Raw genomic sequence first — 24,753 nt, 5'->3', positions numbered from 1 at the left:
GTTTCAACTGGAAGGGACTCCTTTTAGCAATTCTTACAAGGTAGGTCTATTAGAGATGAATTCCCTCATCTATTTTTTACCTGAGTGGGTTTTTATTCTTTACTTATTTTTGAAGGGCAGTTTTTCCAGATACAGTATCTTGGTTGGCAGTTTTTTTCCCCAGCACTTTGAATATATCAGCCCACTCCTTTCTGGCTTGTAATAGTTCTGATGAGAAATTGCTGATGATTTTATGGGTGTTCCCTTGTACATGATGACTTGCTGTTCCCTTGCTGCTTTCAAGATTCCCTCTTTGTCTTTGAACTTTTGACAGTTTGATTACAGTGTATCTTAGTGTGGGCTTCTTTGAATTCATCTTTGTTGGCATTATTTGAGCTTTTTAAATTTGAATGTCCATATTCTTCCCCAGATTTCATTTTCAGGCATTATTTCTTCAAACAAGCTCACTGCTCCTTTCTCTTTTCTCCTTTTGGTTCATTAATGCATATATTGGTCTGTCATTAGTGTCCTATAAATCTCTTAGGCTTCATTTTTTCCCCCTTTTTTTGTTCCTCTGACTAAATTATTTCAAATGATCGATCTTTGAGTTCACTAATTCTTTCCTCTGCCTGATGAAGAATGCTTTTGAATCCATCTGGTGGATTTTTCAATTTAGTTATTGCAATCTTCAGCTCCATAATTTCTGTTTGGTTCTTTTTTGTATTTCCTATCTCTTTGTTGCTATTCTCATTTTGTCCATGCATCAGTTTCCCTGATTTCATTTAGTTGTCTTTTTATGGTTTTTTGTAGCACATTGAGCTTCATTAAGATGATTATTTTATTTTATTTTATTATTTTTTAAAGATTATTTTAAATTTGTTGTCAAATAATTCACACATCTCCATTTCTTTAGGGTCATTTTTGGGAGATATATTTTGTTCTTTGAGCTGTATTTCTCTCATCCTGTTTTTTGCTATAATTTGTGCATTTTATTTTTTTAGTTTTTAATTTTTTAATTTTTTATTTTTTAAATGTTTTTTATTTATTTGAGAGAGAGGGAGAGAGAGAGAGAGAATGAGCACGAGCAGGGGAGGGGCAGAGAGAGAGAAAAAGAGAGAGGGAGAAACAGGATATAAAGCAGGCTCCAGGCTCTGAGCTGTCAGCACAAAGCCCGAAGCAGGGCTCAAACTCGTGAAGCATGAGATCATGACCTGAGCCAAAGTTGGACACTTAATCAACTGAGCCACCTGAGCGCCCCTAGTTTTCAATTTTTTTTTAATTTATTTTTTGTAATCTCCACATCCAAAGTGGAGCTTGAACCCACAACCCTGAGAGCAGGAGGAGTCACATCCTACCAAGCCAGCCAGCTGCCCCTAATTTGTCCATTTTAAAAAATAGCCACCTCTCCCAGTGTCTAAAAATTGGCTTCATACCAGGGAAGACCTTTTTCCGTTCCAGACAGGGAATCTGGAAGCCCTTCCAGACCTTTTCTGGAGATATATCTTCTCTGGGCATGTGCACATAATTTCCTAGTTAGAGAGTGTTACTGGTTTTCTGGAGCTTGTGATCTTTAATTCCCCTTGGTCTCGCTGAAGTACCATACCTTCTTTGGTGCTGCAACAAGGCTCTGAGCTTGAGCTCTCTTTTGTTCTCCACCATTACCAGGCATCCAAAGAATGTTGGTTCATTCAGTCCTCTGATTTAGGGGAGACAGAAGTTATAGTCCCTTAGGCAGTTTCCCCAAAAGCTGGAATGTTGGATGTGCATTCTACTCTTCCCTTTCCCTCCCAAGAGAGTAGCTGTGAGCAGAGTGTTTTCTCCCGTTTGCACCAAGCACTGTCAGTTTGTGTCTGTGGTGGTGCAGAGTTTTGTATGCCATCTTGCTCCCTGGTGGGCTTTTTTCAATATGCAGATTCATATCTTCCAGACATTTGGTAGGGGGGTGTTTTAAATATTAGTTCTGAAGGATGCCTGGGTGGCTCAGTTGGTTAAGCGTCTGACTTTGGCTCAGGTCATGATCTTGCTCGGTTTGTGAGTTAGAGCCTCGCATTGGGCTCTGTGCTGACGGCTCGGAGCCTGGGGCCCCCTTCAGATTCTGTGTCTCCTCCTCTCTCTGCCCCTCCCATGCTCATGCCCTGTCTCTCTCTGTCTCTCAATAATAAATAATAATTTAAAAAATTAGTTCTGTTGCATTGTTTTTCTTCATCAGAGACTCCACTTATATGACTGTCTTTCCTTCTTTGTCTCTTTTTACATCTTACCATCTTTCTTATTCATTTTACTACTTTCTTTACCTGATTTTCATTCTCTTGGTCCTTTGACAACCTTTATGCAACACGTTTTTGTTTGAGTATATTTTGTACCTGGCTACTAGTAATTTCAGTCTTTGTCTCTGAGATAATTGTCTTTTCTTTTTTTCCTGAGTTACTCAACTCTTCCCATTTTTTCCTGAGTCTTTTACCCTCCTCTCATCTTAGTTTTTGAGTTTCTGATTCAAAGATATTTTTCATATCCCTAAATGTTTCTTTGGGGCATATTTAAGTTTGGTGTATTTTTCTTGAAGTTTTTTTCTGTTCTTCCCTCATGCAGAGTGGAAAGAATTTATCATTAGAACCATAGTTGCATTTTTTTTAATTTTATTTTTAATAATAACATAGACTTCTAGGTTTTCTCTTCATTTTTGTAGTTAAGTGTGTAGTTCACAGTTTTACTGGTTCTGTGGTGCCCTCTTCTGTTTGTGTAGAATGATCTCCTTTTTGAGGAATAGGCAAAGAAGGACTTGTCTTATTCTAGCTGTTTCTAGCTAGTGTTTCAAAATCCCCATTATCTTGTTTTCTTCAGGACAGATGGGCTCAGTTTTTGTTTTTTTCCTTCTCTGCAGGGATTCAAAACTTGATCTTTTGATTTTGATCTCCTAGGATTTTGCTACACTTTGTTTTGTGCTGATGGCTTATTTTTCATTCTCTTTGTTATTGTGGCTTTATAAGCATCTTAGTCCTTTCCTGTTAAGTTTACTATTGTAGGGTGGTGAAGTAGATAAATGTAGTGATTCAGTTTGCTGTCTTTTGCTGGGGGTTTTGCATGTGAATTTTTAAAATAGCAATGAATAATCTTTGATTTTGTATGCCGCCTATCTCAATTAATACATTCTAAGACCCAACAAGTTGGGGCTGCTTGAGCTTGGTAAGATGGAATAGAGATACACATACAAAAATTCACATTTCAGCACTGCTGATTTCTGCCGATGTAGTCATAGAACTTTAATTTACTCCTCTCCAAAAGAAAAAACAAAATTCTCTCCTGCACTTTGCAAGATTGTGCTTGGTAGTATTTATATATGACTAAAAGTCATGAGTTATTTAGTTTATTTTCATTTTCTTTTAATGATTTATCATATAATTTCACACATTACTAGGAAAAACAGAAGGTACAAAGAATGTAAATATCTAGAAAAAAATGTTTATTTAGGTATAACATAGTAAGTTTTGAAAGGTTATTTTAGAATGTCAAAGTAATCATAAGAAGTGACTTTGTGTATTGGTGGTGAGTCCCTTCAATTTCAGACGCAAAGCTTTTATATCACTATTTAAACTTAAAAACTAATACAGATTTATTTCAGAAAATAGCAGACACACACAGAAGAATATAAGACCCACCTAAAAAGGATTTTGTGGTATATAAAAGACTGTATTCTTCTAGTCTGTTTTCTCTACACACATATTCATTTATATTTATACATGTTATTTTATGATATATAAAATTATAGTATATATATAATTATATATAATAAAATTATGTTATATAAATATAAAATAAAAATTATAAATTTTTATAATTCCCTACTCATTCCCATTTAGACTTCATGGGTTTTTTTTTTTTTTTGGTGTTTAAATAATGCCATTTATTACTATTATTATTATTATTATTATTATTATTATTATTTACTTATTTTAAGAGAGAGAGCATTTGGGGGACAGGGCCAGGTAAGAGAGAAAGAGAATCCCAGGGAGGTTCCATGCTTAGTGCAGAGCCCAGCATGGGGCTCAGTCTCACAACCATGAGATCATGATCTGAGCCTAAATCCAGAGTCAGACGCTTAATCAACTGAGCCACTGATGAACATTTTATTTAGTCATTGTTGCCCATTTGTATTTCAAAAGTGGAGTTGGTGGGTCAAAAGAATGCCTTCTTAATGGAAAAGAAATCAAGTCATGCTTGGTTTTTAATATGCTTTTAAAAACCCAGGTAACCTCACCAACATATAATGCAGGATGTAACAGAGAATCAACATTATTCCTACCAACTGCTTGCCCTAATAAAGATAAATGAAAACTCTTCTACCTGCTTCCAGGATTTTGTATGTTTGTCACTGACTGTGGTTATTATATGAAACACAGGCCTCTAGAAGCCATATTATTGTTGTGTTTTTCTGAGTTTTTAGTTTGAGAAGCTGTCTGATAATATGGGGAAGGAAATGATAGCTGAGAATTTATTTTTAGAGCTAAATTTGGTCTGTAAATTAAAATGGGGGAGTGTGTCATGGTCGGCTCCTTAATTTCTGGCTGCAGCTCTGTCATCTGCCAGCTGTGTTAAGAAGAGAGTCATCTATGGTCTATTTTTAAATTTCCTCACATGTAAAATTAAAATAATATTAAATCTTCATCTATTAAAGATGTATTTCAGTAATTGGATAATACCTAAAAATGTTTTGTACTTAGAGGAGAAGGAATCTCTTCAAATCAAAAATGTGTCACCAGTTAGCTCAGTTCCTCTTGTCAACCATATTTCTAGATTACTAGAATTAAAAGATTTTTTAAAAATTTTTAATAGCCCATTCTAGTAAAGATGGAATAATCAAAGAATACTTAAGTCAGAGTCCTGAAATTTGACTCCCTCATGTAATTTATACCACAACTAAGAGCAAATAATTTGTTTCTTGAGTCTCATTAATGTAATAGTATCTATCCCTGTCTCAAAATTTTGAGGAGCTAATAAGCATAAGCATAATAATAAGCATGTGATTGTGGATATACTTTGAGAAGTATAAAACATTATATAAATACAAGGTGGCATCACATATTGAATCACTTTATTTGACCAGGAGAGGTGAAATGTCAGCAAGGTAATAGAAAAGTATAGGCTTAAATAATGCAGAAATTGCTCTTTCAAAACCTGGCTTTCCTAATTTCTTGATACTGTTTGTGGGTGTATTTGATCCTCTCACAATTTTTTAGTTAACTCAAAAATTGTTACTAATCAACTCTAAATTGATAGTAATATTTGTATAGGGAAGTGTGTTTAATGTTCCAACTTGGGATCCCACCCTATGAAGAAAATGTATTTCTTCCTGGTATGGAAAATGGAGAAACTCTTCAAATGTAAGCTAGCATCCACTTGCCTGTCCCTTACCTCAACTGCTTGCCTTTTATTGAATGTCTCTGAGCTTTTGTCCATTTTGGACGCTGTGTTTTCTCTGCCTGGATTTTTTTTTTTTTTTTCTCTCTCTTTTGCCTTGCTAAATCCCTATTGATCCTGAAAGTCTTAGTTTAGATTTTACTTTCTTTGGATATATTTCTCTATCCTCCTTAGACAGTCTTTCACTAATTGAGGAGACATGCTTGTCAAGCCCAAACATGATTGCATACTGAGATATCTCTCTTCTACCAGCTAAGTTGCTTCATAGCAGAGTCTGTCTCATCCACTTTTAACAATTCTGAGTAATAGGAGTAGTATCTGGTGTCTCCTAGATGCTCTGAAAAGTGTTGAAAGAATGACACCGATAAAAAAAATTCTTAGCCAGTACTCTTTTATCTTTTAGATAAAGAAATCACAGAAGCCATCTCTGATAAGTTGAGACTTAAAGGAATTTCAGAAGCAATCCATTTGGCAATTTAGGAACCTTAAGGAAAGGTAGTGTGGCTAGGATAAAGGATGGGTAGGGAGAAGTCAGAGAGAAATAAGGCCTTATAAGTCAGTGATAATTTTAACCTGAGTATGAAGGGAATTTATTGGGGAGTGATATGACCTAATTTGCCATCTACAAAGTAATACTGCTTTGTTGGGAACGGCATTGGTCCCTTTTGTGGTTGGGAGAAAGTAGGCATTAAGTGGTAGAGGCGCAATAAAAGTTACTGCAATCAAGATGTATTTCATAGGAACTTTTGTTTAACCTTAGTTTAGAAATATTTCCTGCTGTGATAGTAATGTAGTCTGTTGAATATGGTTTTTTCTTTCCTTTTTTTTTTTTTTTCCAATTAGTTTGTACTGTTAAAGTTCAGGTGTGTAAATGCAGAAGATAATTAAAACCTGTGGCACAATTCTTTTCCTGTCATTTGCATGTGTTCCCGTATTTCTGGTATTGGTGCCAAACACCTCTGTTAATTTAGCAAATGGGATCGATTTTCTTGTAATTGAGATGTTAAATTCTAGTTTGTGAATATGTGTATATTTAACCTTTGAAGAAAATTCTACTTACTAAAGTTATAAATATCTAAGGTGGTATCAGGATGAGTACAGCATTAAAGGACATCAATGGCAATGTTTTCTATAGTTCTGTGGTGAAGGAACTATTTATAAATAATTCTTAAAGCACCTTGCAGTTATTAAAGTAAATTTTAAATAGAATTATCCATTGAATTAACATTATTAAAACGACTTATGTTGCCTACTTTACATTTTCCAGGAACATCATTTACAGCGAGCTATTTCAGCACAGCAAGTATTTAGAGAAAAAAAAGAGAGCATGGTCATTCCAGTTCCTGAGGCAGAGAGCAACGTCAACTATTACAATCGCTTGTACAAAGGAGAGTTTAAACAGCCAAAACAGTTCATTCATATTCAGCGTAAGTTTGTTGATTCATTGTTTTCTGTTTGTAATTTATCTACCAGTGAATATCCTTTCTTTTCTATGCCCAAAGAGATTTTAATTTTTCAGTTCATACACACTGATTAATAGAAATGTAAAACATTAAGGAATAAAATCTCTGTATGCTTAACATCTGAATTTGCAGGTGGGAGATCATTTTGAGCATTAGTTGCATTTGGAACATTTGATGTTTATGTAGATTAGGATTTGGTGTGGTACTTAAACTTTATTATACAACTAAAAGTTGGTGGATTGCTGTACTCAAATTTAAGATTTATTTTTAAAGGCCTGGTGGCTATAATGCTGATTAGGGGTGAGTCTTCAGAAGTTTTTTAGAATTAGATTCTACCCCTCTACCTACGTCTAATTTTTATAAAATTCTGTTTCTGCCTCCTTGATACTATCTTATTTTTCTCCCCATTGTTACTATTTAAATGATCACCATCTCTTGCCTTAGAACTGTTTCACTAACCTCCTGTTAAATTTACTATCCCTCCATCGCCTTTCCTTACCCTCTTCTAATATGCCTTCTCGACAAAGTCCACCAGCACCAGAGTGGTCTTCCTAAAGTGTCAGTCTGATCAAATTATTCTCTGGCTTAAAATCCTGCTGTTCTTTATTGTCTCCAGTAGTTTTCAGCTGATGGTGTAGACAGATGCTGATGTCTTGGTATCTTGTCTGATTGTGTAAGAAAAAGCCTTGGGTAGCTTGTTAAAATAGAGATTCCAGGGCTCTGCTTCAGGCCTACCTGTATGAGAATCATCGGTATGCATCCTAGTAATAAGTATTTTTAAAAGTTCCCAGGTAATTATGAAACTCCTCCAGATTTAAGACTGACTAGAAGATTGACTATTTTCTGTCTGTTCTAAGATGCACATTTTTTATTGGTCATCTTTGAAATAAGATTGCATATTAAATTGTTATTGTCCTGGATACAAGTCTAGTTTATCTAAAGAAAATTTGCTTTTGTTTCTGCCAAGCACTTAGGGAAACTACCAACATCAGACCACTTTAAAGTTTTCCCTGTTTGTTTTGTTTGTTTTTAGACCATACTGATAGCTTTAGTTCAGGCTACAGACCTGCTTAGAGTTCATTTCTCAGGGGGAGATTTTTCTCTCCTCCTTTCATGTAAGGGCAAGTTGAGAAATGAAGTTCCTTGCTGTTTCTTTCTGCATAGTTGGTTTATTTCTTTATCTTACACTGAGATTGTTACCATTTGGTAGTGTATGTTTATGCAGGAGTATTCTGTTAACCTTGTTAATAGACTCCAGCAGAAAGCTTTTTTTTTCTTTTTAATAGTACATAAAGTCATAGTGCACCTTGTAACTGGTGGCAGTTTAGATTTCACAGTTCAGTAATAGGCAAATTCTCTACTTTGAATACAAGACCCTTTGTGATCGTTTCCCCTGTCTACTCCATTAACCTCATTTCCTGACTGCTCTTCCTCACACTCTCTTAGCCATAGGAACTAACTTGAAACTACTCATATTTACCTGGTTATTTCACATTTCACATCTCACACTCCCTTGCATGTGCTAGTCAAGTCAGCTTTCACCTCCTGCAACTCACTGAACACCTAACTTCGTTCTGAAGCTTATCCTGACTTTTGTCATCCTACTTCTGTTTTTTACTTAATCTCAGTATCTTGTACATACCTCTATTAGAGGACTTGCCATATTTTATTACAATTATTTGTAACCATTCTTTCTCTTCTTTTAGACTAGGAGCTTCTTGAGGGCAAGGACTATGTTTTATTTTCTCTTCATATCTTTAGAGTGAAGTGCATGGCTTATAGATGCACAATAAATAGCATGTTTGTTGACTGAATTGTTTTTAAATGGCTTTTAAAAGGCTGTTAGGTATCACAACCATTTCCAGAATTTTTTTTTTCTCTTAAGCATTCAAGAGAAATATGATACAGCCATTATTTATGTGACTCTGTATTCTTTGAATCCCTTTAGTCTGTTGCATTTGTCTTACCTGTGTATCAGGAAAGAGCAGGTTCATAATAGGAATTTTAAGTATTTTTCAAGCCAAAGTATCCATTTGTTATTGTTTTGTATTTTAATAACACTGTAGCTGGACATCAGGACCATATGTAAAAACCATTCTAGAAAACCAAGAATGAAGAAGTTGCATGTAACCCATCTGGGTCAGGCACATTAGATACAGTAAACATTAAAATTGTGTAGGTTTTTAAATTTCATTTTATTCTATTACCACAGAAAATAGAATAAAAATAATAGAAAATTATTTTCACTTTCATTTTTTCTTTTAGTCTGTCAGTATGTGTTCTACATACTATGCTATATATAAGATCCTATTGCACATAGAAATTTTCATACTCCTCTTTCTACTTATATTTTAAGTTTCCCACGTTTGAATATTGTCTGTGATTGTCATTTTCAGTGTCTACTAATTTTCTATCAAATTGATATTTATCAGTTTGCTTACTTCTATGCCTATTACTGGCCTTAAACTTGTCTATACTAAAATTTAAACTCATGTTATCATTGAGATTTTTTTTTTTCAGGGAAGAGCTTTTTTTTTTTTTTTTTTAAAGTTTATTTATGTTTTTAGTAATCTCTACACCCAATGTGGGGCCTGAACTCACAACCTCAGGATCAAAAGTCAGATGGCTGTTCCAGTTGAGCCAGCCAGGTGCCCACCCCTCAAGGAAGGGCTTTTATTTATTTAAAAAAAATTTTTTTTAATGTTTATTTTTGAGAGAGAGAGAGAGACACACACACACACAGAGTGCGAGCAGGGGAGGGGCAGAGAGAGAAGGAGACGCAGAATCTGAAACAGGCTCCATGCTCTGAGCCGTCAGCACAGAGCCTGACGCGGGCTGGAACTCACGAACTGCAAGATCATGACCTGCGAGTTGAAGCCCGACGCTTAACCGACTGAGCCACCCGGGCACTCAAGGAAGGGCTTTTAAACATTTTTTTTTGAGTTCTGAAATAAAAGGAATTACAGAAGATATTGCTCTGGTTTTTCCTTTTCTTTACATGATAGAGTTGAAAGAATCTCCATTTGCCTGCCTAAGAAAAGACATTGCATAATTGCCACAGTAGGATAGCTTAGTTCAGGTTCATCACATTGTTTCCCTGAGCTTTGGCAGAAAACTTACTTTATTACTCCACAGTGCTACTAATGTGACTATTACCCATTTAGAGTTTTTCAAAGATTCTTTTGTCTATCGGATATACTTTTAACTTTGTATGATTTTTTTTTAAGTTTATTTATTTATTTTGAGAGAGAGCATGAGTGGAGGAGGGGCAGAGATAAAGAGTTAGTCAGTCAGTCAATCAGTCCCAGTCAGGCTCCACGCTCTTCCCAGAGCCCAACTGGGGCTCCATCTCAAGTGAGCCCAAATGAAGAGTCAGATGCTTAACTGACTGAGCCACCCAGGTGCCCCTAACTTTTCCCTGTGTGTTCTACCACTAGGATACCAGCCTTACTTACCAAAATGAGCTGTTAGAAGTGAAGGTCTGTTTTTTTTTCAGGAGCAGAATTTCATCTCACTCACCATACAGCCCCAGAATATGGTTTTAATACAATTTTCTTTCCATTTCCCCTGACCCTTCATACTTTTCAGCTACAAAATAATGAGCTCCTTGCACCTCTCTGACTTATGCCATATATTGTTATACCTCCATGTTATACCCCTTTACTTCTCTCTTCCATTTGTTAGAATGTAACTTATTCTCTACATTTCATCTCCAGGATTACATTTAACAGCCTTTCCCTGAGCCCCTCCAAGCAGAATTCTTGGCACTGTTTACCTCAAGCCCTCTTGTGTCATACACACCCTCATTGTAGCATGAGCCACCTTTGGTTGTGATTGTTTGCCTTCTGCTGTCTCTCTAGGCTATACCAGTCATTGAGAGCAGGGACTTTTTTTCTTTCAATTTCACTGCCTAGTATAGTACTTAGCATGTGGTTAGGTAAGCAGTGTAATGTTCGCTGAATAAGTAAACGAGTGAATAAATGGATGATTGAAGGTAAAAGTATATACACGTTGGTATTTTTGAGACATTGATCTTGTAGGACTCAAAATTGTACACAGGATCAAACATAAGAACAAAATTATTGGGCTGCCAGGGTGTTCAGTTGGTTGAGTGTCCAACTCTTGATTTCAGCTCAGGTCATGATCTCATGGTTCATGAGTTCAAGCCCCCGTTGGGCTCTGTGCTGACAGTGTGGAGCCTGCTTGGGATTCTCTGTCTGCCTCTCTCTCTCTGCCCCTCCCCCACGTTCTCTCTGAAAAATAAACATTGAAAAAAATAAAATTATTTGTGTGTGTAGTGAAATTGAGGACCCGTGTGGATCCAAGTTAGAAATGAAAAGTGAGCTCTGTTATTTACAACAGTGTCATTTTAGGCCAAGAAGGAGTTGGGAATTGAATGATACCAGTCTTGATATGGATGCAAGAACTTTGTTCCTTCCTTTTCTCTTGTGGTACCAGTTCTCCATAGTGACCCATATTGGTAATCTGAGGAAGTTATCAGAGCACATTGGAGTAGTCTTTCCAGCATCTTTCCAGATGGAGGCATCTTGGAGGCATGTGGTCTTGATACCTAAGATACTGAAACTGTTCCTCACTGGTCAGTTGTGTGACACATGCATAAGATGCTACCTCCATTTTACTTACTATTACAACAGATTTACTTTGGGTACCTCAACCCAGATGTTATAATTCCTTCATTCCTTTTGGAATTTAAGAACTTCATCAAATTCAGAACCCAAACTTTTCTCCTTAAGGAAATGACTTTGTTTACATTGCAGTAAGTTATTTTGATGTTCCATTATTCCTTTTATTTAATATGGTAATATTTTATAGTTGACATTAAGTATCTCAGAATTTTAGAACATGAAGGAACTTGAGATATTGTTTCAATATTGTTTCATAAGTGTTTTGAAGTTAATTTGTCTCTAGTTTTGAACTCACCTAAATGGTCCTTGAAAATAAGACTCCTTATCTTGTTTTGAAAGGAAAGGTCTCTTCCTCTTCTCCCTGCACTGCACCTACACACACAGATCAGTAGACCATCTCAGCTGCTTCTTGGCTGAAAGAGGAGAGTTCAGGAGGAAGGATAGGTGGGAGGTAGCACCTCCTCATTCTCTGTTGAGCAGACAGAGGAACTCACCAAAAGGAGATTGAAGTCTGCTATTTGTATCTGCGGCCAGGATAGTAAAGCCCTAAGAAAGTGCCTGTCATTGTGTGTATACTCCTTATATACCTTAGTACATGTGAAGGTGGCTTCTTCTCAGTCTGATAAAGGTGACCATTGTCAAGTCTACATTAGGAAAAGAAGAAAAATTCCACTTATTCAATATAAAGTAGACCTGTATGTTCCACTAGGTTTTCAGCAAGAGTGAGATGGATGCTGGCCTAACATTTGGCTTCAGTCTCATTATCCTTGCAATGCTCTTTGCTATTCTTTTAACAAAAATGATGACCTTTTACCCTGGTGGGACACACATGTTTTGATTGGAAAATCCAAATGAAGAGCAGTACTTTGTTTATACAGTAAAACTTCTTGGTGAAAAGGATGATTCTAGGAACATCATTTTTTGTAAAACTGTTGCCAGGTATGTATAAAGCAGTTAAATTGAGCACACATCTCATGAAATGAATCACGCATTCAGATAAATAAATATTAGAAAAAAAGTGCCACAAGTATAGAAGTGGATTGTGGAGAACACATTCCAGGTGAAGCTAGATCCCAGGTTCAGGTGATTGGAGGCATGGTAACAGGGACAGTGAGCCAGGCCAGGCCTCGAGGACAACCCACATTCAGATCAACTGGCTGTAAGGATCTTTCTCCTCAGGATTGTGCTGAGTCTCCTTAGGTAAAGCTGTGGGCATGAAGGCTGAAATGTAGAGCAGTACCTGGAGAGCTACTAATCTAGGAAGGAGGAAGAAACCCAAAACTCAAAGTATTAAAGTAACGCCAGGTGTTTTGGGAAAAAGCAAAATAATCATTGGTGGTCTGGGTAGAGAGATAAAAATGAGTACAAAGAGAGTGCCCCTTGAGTCTTTATGCATTTATTTATGCCCACTATTAAAAAATTTGAAAAATTGAGGTGACTTTGAGTAAAATACAGCATCACAGATTAGAGACCTTGGTTAAAGATTCAGGAGAAAACAAAGAAGTAAATTTGATACATAGTAGTGCATATTTTAGGCATGATGTAATTAATAGATGAAGCAAAAAAGTGAGATTGGTTTTAAGGTGCATATTTCAGTGCATGTTTCCTGGCACTGAAGCATTTAGAACCTCCTGTGGGGCCACACAAAGAAGATACTGTGATATAACCCAGCACACCAGATTTTGTTAATAGGTGTTACCAGAAATAAGCTTTCAGCATATTCACCTAGCAGGTAGCATCTCCACGGAAGATTCTTCAGTGACACCACACTGCCCTGAGTGTTGGCGCTTTGTAGGATTTTGTCTCTGTCCCTATCTACCACCAAAAACTAAATTTCCTTCCATTTTACCCCACTGGTATAATTTAATGGGCTCCCTACCGATAAAAGTACTTTTTTATATGCTTGTTTTCTGAAAATTTTAATAGAAAACTAAACTTTTCTTTCCACAGTTATGGGTAAAATGCTTAGTAACATAGCTGACCTGTACCGATTGCCGTGCCCGGTCCTGTTAGTGTTTTACATATATTATGTCACTTATGCCTCAAAGGTACTTTATGAGGTACTTTCTTTTTAAAGAAAGATTACAAAAAGAGCCCAAAGTAATGGAGCTAGCAAGTGGAAGAGTCAGAATTGGAACCAGGCCCTCTGGCTCTAGGGTGCGCCTGGTATACTGTTTTTCAGTCATGGCTCATGGTTCTAAGATGCAGATACTGATACATGTTAAAACAAATCCATTTCCATTCAAATGTGGTTGATGATAGAATCAACAATGGGAGTAAAGGATTTGTTTTTTCCATTAGTTTTGTGTGTATGTGATGGATAAATTGCAGGATAGAGGATAGGTTGTCAGCTGATAGAAAAGGAAATCCTGGGCTTGGGGTGCCTAGGTGGCTTATATTAAGTGTCTGACTTCAGCTCAGGTTATGGTCTCCCAGCTTGTGAGTTTGAGCCCTGGGTAGGGCTTTGGATTCTGTGTCTCCCTCTCTCTCTGCCCCTCCCCTACTCATGCTCTTTTTCTCAAAAATAAAGAAAGATGAAAAAGAATTAAATAAATAAAGTGTTAATAATGCAGAAAAGAATAGTAATCCCAGGATGCCTGATTGGCTCAGTCAGTAGAGCGTGTGAATCTTGATCTCAAGAGTCTTGAGTTTGAGACCCATGTTGGGCATAGAGATTACTTGAAAAAAAAAAAAATCATAATAATAATCCCATCTTGCAAAGGTAAGCAACAGAGATAAAAGTTGTCTTCCCTTTTTTCCAAATTTGTGTAATGTGTATGTATATATATATGTATAGGTCTGTGGTTTTTGCTTTTTTTTTTACTTACTGTCAGTAAGCATTTTTCCAAGTCATTAACTAGCTTTAATAATTTTCAAAGCTATATAATATTACAAGGAATTTGTTTTACATCCTTCAGTAGTCAGCAGGAATCTAAGAAAGCAAGCCAATACTGAAGGTTTTTATTTGTTTACACTTTAATTAACAAGGAGTTCTAGACCCAGGATTATTTGTGGTTTTGTTATTAGTAAAATACAACTTTGTGTATTAGTAAATATTGGCAAATTAGTAATTTCATTAGTAAAATATAATTTGCATTTTAAGGAGAAACAGGATTTTAGGCTTTGAAAAAATTATTATTTTTTTTTAAAGCTAGTGCACAGTGAACTCTTTTTAGATAAAGCCTAATTTACTTCAGATGATGCTTTACGTTCAGTTGTCATGTCTCTTCAGGCTATTCTTTAGTGTTTTTGTGCTTCATACAACGACATTTTTTAGTACGGGCCAGGTATTTGGTAGAATGTTCCTCAGTTTGGGTCAGCCTGTTTCCTCATGACTTGTTTCAGGTTAAAATGGGGTGGTGGTGGTGGTGGTGGTGGTGGTGGTGGTGGTTTTATTGTGGTAAAAAAATATAACATGTTCTCTCTTAATTTGTAAGTCTGTATCACAGTATCGTTAACTATATGCACATTGTTGTTCAACAGATCTTTAGAAGTTTTTCATTTTGCCTTACTGAAATTCTGTACCCATTGAACAACTCCCCTGTTACACCCTCCCCTCAACCCCCGACAACCACCATTCTACCTTTTGTTTCTATGAATTTGACTACTTTAGTTACCTCATGTAAGTGGAATCATGTGTATTTGTCTTTTTGTGACTGGCTTATTTCAGTTAGCATAATGTCCTCAAGGTTCATCCATATTGTATCATATGACAAGATTTCATTCTTTTTTAAAGCTGAATAATACCTCATTGTATGTGTATATCACATTTTGTTTGTCCATTCATCTGTTGATTCTACCTCCTGGCTGTTGTAAATAATATTGCAGTGAACATGGGTCTTCGCATATATATCCCTTTGAGATCCTATTTTCAGTTCTTTTGGATATATACCTGGAAGAGTAATTGCTGGATCACATAGTGGTTGTATTTTTGAGGAACCTCCCTAGTGTTACACACAGTAGCTACAGTATTTTACCATCCTACCAACAATGTGCAACGTTCCAATGTCTGCACATTCACACCAAGTGTGATTTTTGTTTGGTTTTTGTTTGGTTTTTAGAGTGGCCATCCTAATGATGGTATCTCATTGTGATTTTGATTTGTAATTCCCTAGTGGCTAGTGATGTTGAGCTGCTTTTCATATGCTTGTTGGCTATGTGTATATCTTTGGAGAAATGTCTCTTCAGGTCCTTTTTTTTAATTGGGATGGTTTGTTGTTGTTTAGGAGTTCTTGTATTCTGGATATTAACCTCTTATCAGATATATGGTTTGAAAGTATTTTCTCCCATTCCATAGGTTGCCTTTTCACTCTCCTGATTGTTAACTGTGCTTTGCAGAAGTTTTTAAGTTTGATGCAATCCCATTTGTTGTTGTTGCTTGTGCTTTTGGTATCATCTGGAAGAAATCATAACTAAACCTAGTATTATGAAGCTTTTCCTGTGTATTTTCTTCTAAGAGTTTTATAGTTACAGGTCTTGTATTAAAGTCTTTAATTCATTTTGAGTTAATATTTGTACATAATGTAAGAAGAAGGTTTGTCTTAATATTTTTTGCATGTGGATTTCAGTTTTCCCAGCACCATATGAGACTATCCTTTCTCCATTGTGTAGTCTTGACACCCTTTTTGATCATCTTGTGAGGGTTTATTTTATGATTCTCTGATCCCGTTGGTCTGCAAGTCTCTTTTAATGCCTATACACAAATTTGATTATTGTAGTTTTGTAATATGTTTTGAAATCTGAAATGTATGGGTTTTTTTTTTTTTTAAGTTTATTTATTTATTTTGGGAGAGACAGAAACAGCCCTAGCAGGGGAGGGGCAGAGAGAGAGAGAGAGAGAGAGAGAGAGAGAGAGAGAATCCCAATCAGGCTCTGCACCATCAGTGCCTGATGAGGGGCTTGAACTCACAAACTGTGAGACCATGACCTGAGCTAAAACCAAGAGTCGGAAGCTTATTTAGCTTGGTGAAATCTTATTTAGCAAAGAGTCTCTCTAGTAAAGGAAATTAGTTCTTCATTGCCCTCCAGTTTATGTTTTACACGTTTGGAATTTTTCAAATCTTTTAGGATTTCTATTTCAAAACTTTATGATATCTGTACTAAGTTTATTTCCTGGTCCACTCAATGCTTTGCTAAAATTAAATCTATAAGAATATTGGTATTTAATTTCTCATGTTTCCAACAGTTTAGTGCGCTATGGAGATACATTCTTTTTCTTTGACTTATTTATTATTTATACTATTAGCTATTAATAGCATGTATATTTTTGCACATATAATTGTAGAATTAATTTGTACTGGTTAAGCTAAGATACTGTCTGCATCCAGATGTCTAAGTGAGGCTTTTGCCCTCATTTTGTATTTGTTGAATGATTCATTGAGAGTGAATGAGAAAGAGATGCGGTCTGAACAGAAAGTAGGGGAGAATCTCAGGTAGAACGCAGAGATCACTGACTCAGAATATTTTTTTAAAACACAAAATTGTTTTCACAAAGTAATACGGTTTTATTTTTAATAGGTAATGCATTTAGATGATTTCAAAATAGAAAGTATATGAAAAACAGCCTCCAGTCACCCTCCCCTTATAAGAAACTACTTTTTTAAGGCTATGTTTTCTTTTAGGGTTTTGTTATGCAAATTCAAGCACTTAAGAATTTATATTTTTATACCCCTTTTACACAAAAGTTAACATACTATATGTACATTTTGGCACTTGATTTTTTTTTTTCTTTTTCATAAGAGTATAGTCTGGAAACTAGCCCATATCAACATGTAGAATGTGTCCTCATTTCTGTTTTACTGCTGCATAATAGTTCTTTGTGTTTGGTTGTGCAAGATTATTATCCCATTTCCTATAGAAGGGAACTTGGATTGTTTCCAGTCTTTTGTTACTGCAGATAGTGCTTCTGTGAAGAACTGTGAACGTACAGAATTTCATAAAGGTGTAATTATATGTATTCCAGAAATTGCCAAGTTGCTTTCTATAGGAGTCCTACAGTTTTACACTTCCACTAGCAATGCATTATAGTGCTATTTCATCACAGCCTGGTCAAAAGACTGCCTTAGAATTTTTTAATTTTTTCCAAGTCTGATAGGTGAGAGATGATATACCTCAGTGCATTATTCTTTTAAATAAACCTTTTAGTTTGGAAAAATTTCAGATTTATAGAAAAGTTGCAAAGGTAGTATTCTTTTATACCTCTCACCCAGTTTCAGTTTCCTCTAATATTACTATCATGCATTACTGTGGCACCTGGTGTCAAACCTAAGAAACCGATATTGGAACATCATTGTTGATCAAAATCCAGACTTTAGTTTCTCTTAGTATAGTTTTAATTTGGATTTCTTACTATGAATGAGGTTGAGTGTTTTTTTCTTTTAAAGGAGCCATTAACATTTTTATCTTCTGAATTGTCACTGTCCTTTACCCAAGTTGCCTACTGAGTTGTTAGAAAACAAGAGAGGAATGGTCTGAAGGAGAAGAGAGAAGACTAGGAGACTTTCTTTTTAAACCATCATTACATCATTTAGGTCCTATCTAATATCATTAGGCTGTAGTCCCTCTCTGATGATGGAAATCTCTCCATGAAACTCTCAAAGAATCCACTTTCCCATTCTCATAGTTTGTGGTTCCCATAGTTGTTATCTTTGCTACTAATTTTGACTAGTAATACTTGTTATTTATTTAAATATGAGTTTTTCAGAGTGGGAGAGGGATATAGTTGGCTAGTCAGCGGAAGGACTAAAAATAATCCTGATTATAGTATAAACCTGGTTTGGTTTTTTTGTTTGTTTGTTTGTTTGTTTGTTTGTTTGTTTGTTTTGGAGGGGGCAGTAGAGAGACTTGGATCAGCATGTGATCTTATAGAAATGGTCTTGGTCTCTTCTGCACTTTGCTTTATTTGTACATTGGGTAAGGAATGTAAGTAAGGTCTGTAGCTGAGTCTTACAATTGTAGGAAATCTTGGAGACTTAAAGTCAAGAGTTCTGGCTATATCTGCATTCATGATCTCTTGGTACTCTATTGAGAACTGCTGAGCTTGGAGGCTATTAGAACCTTGGAGAGCTCCAAGCAGAGGCGATGTTGCTTCCGAACTTTGAGATACACTAAGCTCTCATCAGCTGTCTTTGAAAGTTACTTGCAGTCTGAGACCTTAAAAATTTACAAATTTTAAAAATTCAGCGTATTTAAAATTAGGCATAAGTAAAGTTTATGATCTTTAAGAGCAAAGACTTGGGTTTAGATCAGAGGTTCTCATAAAGTTGCTCATCATCACTTGGGAACTTGTTAAAAATGGAAATTAGCAAGCCCTCCTCTAGATCTGCTGAGTCAGAAACTGGTGGTCAAGTTCAACAATCTGTTTTAACAAGCCATCCAGATAATTCTGGTGAATGTTAAAGTTTGAGAAACACTGGTTTAAAGGCTTGGATGATACTCATGTAAAGGAGAAACTTGTGAGCGTTTGTCAGATCCCTGGACTTCCTTAGGGTTAAGAAGTATGTATGGAATCCCAGGAAGGTGTTTTATTTGAACTGCTTCCTAGTTCATAGGTCTACCTAGTCAGAGCCCACTTTAATGTATACTAGGTTCTATTTAACTGAGGTTTAGGTAGGTATACGATAGCATTGCTGATGTAAGACTTGTAAAACTGTTCAATTCTGCTTTTTTTAAAAAATAATACACGTTATATATGTGCATGCAGCTTCATGGCTGTATAGTTCTGAATCCTTATTCTGCTATATAAAGGTTGATTTGGATCATAGAGCCCTCTATCCAGACTCATTATTGATAATTTCTATCTCTTGTAGTTAAGCATATTCCCTGTCTATATTTCTGCTCTTCTCTCTGGGATGTCCTTGTATCTACCTTTTTTTATGCCTTATGGCACTGATATCTATTCCAGTTTAGAAGGGAGCCTGTCATACATGTTGTACTTGAGGTACAGACAGTATTGGTTGTTACCGGGTTCATTGGATCAATAAACATAATTTTGGAAAGTTGTATGGAAAGGAAATGCAGAGTTGGAAGAAGAGATACACCAATGAGTTTATAAGTAAATGGCACTCTTAGAAAGTGGTGTTGTTAATACTTTCAAAGAAGGGCCTTGGCAAACAAGGTGCACTTGTACCTAGGTCTTGTTTTGTTGCCTGAACTAAAGGGATCAGATATTGGCAAATAGTTTCCAGAAGTTAACACTTAGGAAGTTTAAAGATGCATGAAAGTAGGGGCTTAGTTTATACAAATGAGGGTTGCTTCCTTTTACAATAAAAAAGTACCATTGATAATTCATAGGTAAATGTTGGAAGTGTTCTTGACCTGAAATAACTTTTAAGTAAAAAACTCTATTAGAGTTTTTTCTCTTTTTAATTTTTAATGTTTGTTTTTTAACAAATCCTTGAGTACCTAATACATTTGGTTCACAACAGCTGGTTTGATATGCATGATATTTGCTTATTAAATGTAATTTATAAGCTTAAACATTTAAGTCCAAAGTGGAACAAAAACAGTCTTTTGATTTATCTATATTTTTGCTCCCTTTGAAATTCAAAGAATTTTTCATTACTGCTGTTATGATTAGAAGGGTTTAATTTCATGTCTGTGGTGTAATGGGGTAAGTTCTGAGCCCTATGAATCAAAACCCTAAAACCTATGCTCAACACACCAAGGTTCTTAACCTCTCACAGTTTTCTGATCTGTAAGATAAGGTATTTCCAGCTCTAAATTATGTTACTTTTTAAATTGTCTTAACATGTAAATTAGCTGATACATCTGATCTTTACCTTACTTTTTTTGTTTTGCATTGTTTTTTAATATGACTCCAGCGCTGGTTTGTTAGAAAGAGAAAAAGGTGGTAGGGAAGAGGAAAGAGGAAGATTTGAAAGAGGGAAAAAATTAAGAATAGATTTCAGGAATAAGAAAAAACTTCCTAAAAATGAAAACTATCTAGATTTTACTTTATGATGCTGAGATTTTTACTTTATTAAAATATTGCTTGAGTAACCTTATTTAGTTATATAATTTTCTCCCACACCTGGTGTTTTTCCACCAACATGAGGAAAAGGAATCATGTGATTAATTGAACTGGGTTCTGGTCTGTGACTACCCTTAGGAACTGTGAATTTTTAAGACTTTTACCTCTGTTTACTAGAAAAGAGTAACTGCTATATAATTTGAGTAAAGCTAATTAGAGTCTAGATATCCCAGCATATCTCTGTTTGTTCTAGTTTTTTTCTTCTTGACAAATTGCACATAGGTTTAAAAAAAAAAAAAATTCTCAGGAAGCATTTAATCTGGGCATCCATAGTCCTCCTTTCTATTGTTAGTACCTAGCAAATTATAGACCCTCAACAGTACATGTTCAGTTCTGAGAAAAATCAGCTTGTAAGGAAAGGACTCTGAAAGAGTAGTAATAAATACTGTCTCCATATTCACTACCTTTAGTGTTTGCAGTCTCTTTATTTATATTTTATATTACAGTCTCTTTATTTTCTTTGATTCCTGTCCAGAACACAAGGAACTTTAGGTTAAAAATGTTTCCTAATAAAAATGGAGTAATTTTGATGCTAAAAAATTTTAAATCAGGAATTGCTATTCTCATTTATATCACATTATCCATTTGTAAAACTGTTTTAAATCTGAATTTTGCTTACAGTGTGCTGCTATATCAAATTAGAATATGTGTGTGCATGAGTGAATTTTTAGGTGAAAACTTTTTTTTTTTTAATTTCAAAGTAAATGTGACTATTAGAAGTGTGAGGGAAGAAAGTATATAAGACAGATATTGACTTAAGGTTGGAAACAACTGTCAAGCAATACATCTGTCTGCCCCTTCACTGGAAATATTCAAGCTGGATTTGACAGCCTACCCCCAACCCCACTCCCACCTTGTTTTATAACTAATTATTTTAAACAATTTTCAATCACATTAACTATTGGGTTTTTGTTAGATTATTTTTTCCTTAATAGACTACTTTATTACAACTAAGATGAGAGGGAGGAGGTCTCCCTCTTCTGGGCTTTGATCTTCCATAGATCAAACTCCCAACTTCTTGCTCTCCAGAACATAGCTATCATCAGCTTAGCCAGTTGGCCACGTTGGCCAGACCCTCAAACATGATGGCCTCAAGAGGCTTTTTCTGCCCTGGAGGAGGAACTTCTTCAGAAATTTTTGTTCTTAAAATTTGTTTAATGTTTATTTTTGAAAGGGGTGGGGGGGGGGGAGAGAATCCCAAGCAGGCTCCGTGCTGTCAGCATAGAGCCCAATGAGGGGCTCAGACTCAGCAGTCACAAGATCATGACCTGAGCCGAAATCAAGAATCAGACACTAAACCAACTGAACCACCCAGGCATCCCAGAAGTTTTTATTCTTAATTATATTTTTTGTTGTTGTTTTTGTTTGTTTGTTTGTTTGTTTATACTGTTTAAAATGTCTTCAGGAGTCAGCATTGCCCCTAATGGTTCAGGGACAGTGCAAGTGAGGATTGTATCATTGCTAGGTATTGTATGCTGTTGATGAGCACAGTGCAGTTTCTCTTGGGTCTTGGTGCAGAGCAGTTTATTACTAAATGCATTGTAGACCACACAGATGACCCTAGTTTGCCCATTGTTTGGACGAATGCTCATTACTGTACTCTGGGTGGAAAGAAGAAATGCAGAGGCAGTGCTATTATACACTCCTGTCCATCCCTCTGCAAGTTTTTGAAGGTGAGGATATGTACATAGGTGACCAATATATAGAGCTTCTTTGGCGAATCTTTATATTAATGGTGTTTTCTGAACAAACGTACCCATATGTGGTAGGGTACGTTCCTGTTTCTTCAAACCAGACAGCTTTGTTGAACGTGTTAGCAGTGCACACGTCTAGTATTTCCATCTCCTTCACAGTGAGTTTTTTAGATCACTTAATATGTGGGGTGCGTGTTCTATGGTCATGTTTGTGAATATTGATAGTGTATCCTCTGGTCAGCTCTCTCTTTTTCTTTTTTTTTTTTTTTTTTTTAATTTTTTTAATGTTTATTTATTTTTGAGACAGAGACAGAGCATGAACAGGGGAGGGGTAGAGAGAGAGAGGGAGACACAGAATCCGAAGCAGGCTCCAGGCTCTGAGCTGTCAGCACAGAACCCGACGTGGGGCTTGAACTCCGTAGCCATGAGATCATGGCCTGAGCCGAAGTCGAACACTCCACCAACTGAGCCACCCAGGCGCCCTGTGGTCAACTGTCTTTTTGATAGCAGAATGGCTTTCTTTTTTTTTCTCTTTGCTGGAGCCATGCCGCATGGGACCTGGTAGAGGAGGAAGAACAAGAGGGATTATTGACAAAATTCTTTTAAGGGTTTGCTCCTTTGAAAGGGATATTAAATTGTTTTCATCAGTTGCACACAGTATCCAGCAGTGGTATAAGCCCCTTCTAAAGAACTAAAGTTCAGAAATGTGTACCTAAATTTACCTCTTTATTGCAAGTAACCAAAAGAAGGGTGACATTTGGCTAAACTACTCATCTGAATCAGAGGATAGAAAAAAGTTCAACTAGATATGATCAAGTAATTCAAAGGATATAGGGTAACACTTCGTTGGACTATGAACAAACAGTGTTCTAAGCCCAGTGACCATAAGGTTCACTGTGTGAGGAAAACCATGATGGACAAAAAGTTCTTTTCCCTCTCCAGGAGTGTTTGCAAGCAATAGTCAATACTATCATACTTAAAATGAAGGACGTGGAAGCCTCTAGGACAGGGATACATATCTTCATCTACTGTACGTATCTCTCTACCTGATCCATTTAGTAAGCACTTAATAAATAGAATTAGTGCTAGGCCATGAATTTTGTATGTTTTACAAACATCGTTTGATTCACTCTGTAAACGGTTCCTGTGATACACGTAAGAGATACGTATTATTTCTAGGTAGCACTAATTATCTTCTTATTTTTGGCAACATAACAAGGAATGTTAGTAGGAAATTATGGAATAAACCCTTTGGGTTCTTCTGGTGATGGGTGGTGGTGATGATTGCACAGCAGTGTGAATATCCTTAATACCACTAGACTGTTACACTTAAAAATGGTTCACATGAGGGGCGCCTGGGTGGCTCAGTTGGTTAAGTGTTTGACTTTGGTTCAGGTCATAATCTCATGGTTCGTGAGTTCGAGCCCCACATCAGGCTCTGTGCAGACAGTTCAGAGCCTGGAGCCTGCTTCAAATTCTGTGTCTCCCTCTCCCCCTCCCTGGCTCTAGTGAGAGCGCTGTCTCTCTCAAAAATAAACAAAACATTAAAAAAAATGGTTAGGATGATAAATTTATGTTATGTATATTTTGCCACATTAAAAAATAAAATGAAACTTTTTTTTTATAACCCCCCCCCCCCCACACCACCCCTAAAAATACTTTGGGTACGGGGCGCCTGGGTGGCGCAGTCGGTTAAGCGTCCGACTTCAGCCAGGTCACGATCTCGCGGTCCGTGAGTTCGAGCCCCGCGTCGGGCTCTGGGCTGATGGCTCGGAGCCTGGAGCCTGTTTCCGATTCTGTGTCTCCCTCTCTCTCTGCCCCTCCCCGTTCATGCTCTGTCTCTTTCTGTCCCAAAAATAAATAAAAAAACGTTGAAAAAAAAATTAAAAAAAAAAAAAATACTTTGGGTACAAATTGGACATGAATAATAGCATAGATGTCTAAATAATTATGTAGATGGGTGCTTGTGAAATACTTTCATGCACATTTCTCTATTCACTTATCTCACTTATTTACAAAAAGAGCTGTGGCATAGACAATTTGTATTATTTAGAATCTTGTAAGGAAAAATGATATCAGGACAGGTGATTCAGATAAACTTATTTCTTTTGTCCTCAGGAATACAGTTTTGTTGTCCAGTCTCTTATGCTGCACATGTTCCTCTAATACCAGTTAGCTCAACAATAGTGATTGCTCACTGTGGGGTGGTGGGGGGGAATGATGCCAGTATTACGTGGAAGTTGTCCTGATTCTTTTATGATTTTTCCTTGCCAAAGGGGACTGGAGTAGTGAGAAAATAATTAAAAATCTTCAGGGGCGGCTGGGGGGCTCAGTCAGTTAAGCAGCGGACTTCAGGTCATGACCTTGTGGTTCGAGGGTTCCAGCCCCGCATCAAGCTGTCTGCTGTTAGCGCAGAGCCCCCCTTCGGATCCTCTGTCTCCCTCTCACTCTGCCCCTCCTCTGTTTTTTCTCTCCCAAAATAAATAAGCTTAAAAAAAAAAAAGAATTAAAAATCTTCAACAGGG

The 24,753-nt window shown here is 36.4% G+C and overlaps 1 protein-coding gene across 3 annotated transcripts in view; it reads left to right on the top strand.

Annotated features, from left to right (window-relative positions):
* EPC2 (enhancer of polycomb homolog 2) overlaps positions 1-24,753 on the top strand; it is a 121,448-nt gene that overhangs the window by 41,877 nt on the left and 54,818 nt on the right. For all 3 annotated transcript variants that reach the window (XM_019455681.2, XM_019455670.2, XM_019455689.2), the window contains exon 2: positions 6,662-6,821. In XM_019455681.2, coding sequence (XP_019311226.1) covers positions 6,662-6,821 — 160 coding nt within the window. The remainder of the gene's footprint in view (positions 1-6,661; positions 6,822-24,753) is intronic.

The sequence above is a fragment of the Panthera pardus genome, unplaced genomic scaffold, assembly GCF_024362965.1.
Source record: "Panthera pardus isolate Hobbes unplaced genomic scaffold, ASM2436296v1 HiC_scaffold_10, whole genome shotgun sequence".
Lineage (NCBI taxonomy): Eukaryota > Metazoa > Chordata > Mammalia > Carnivora > Felidae > Panthera > Panthera pardus.
The sequence above is the reverse complement of the archived record's forward strand: the minus strand, read 5'-3'. Positions and strand labels throughout refer to the sequence as shown.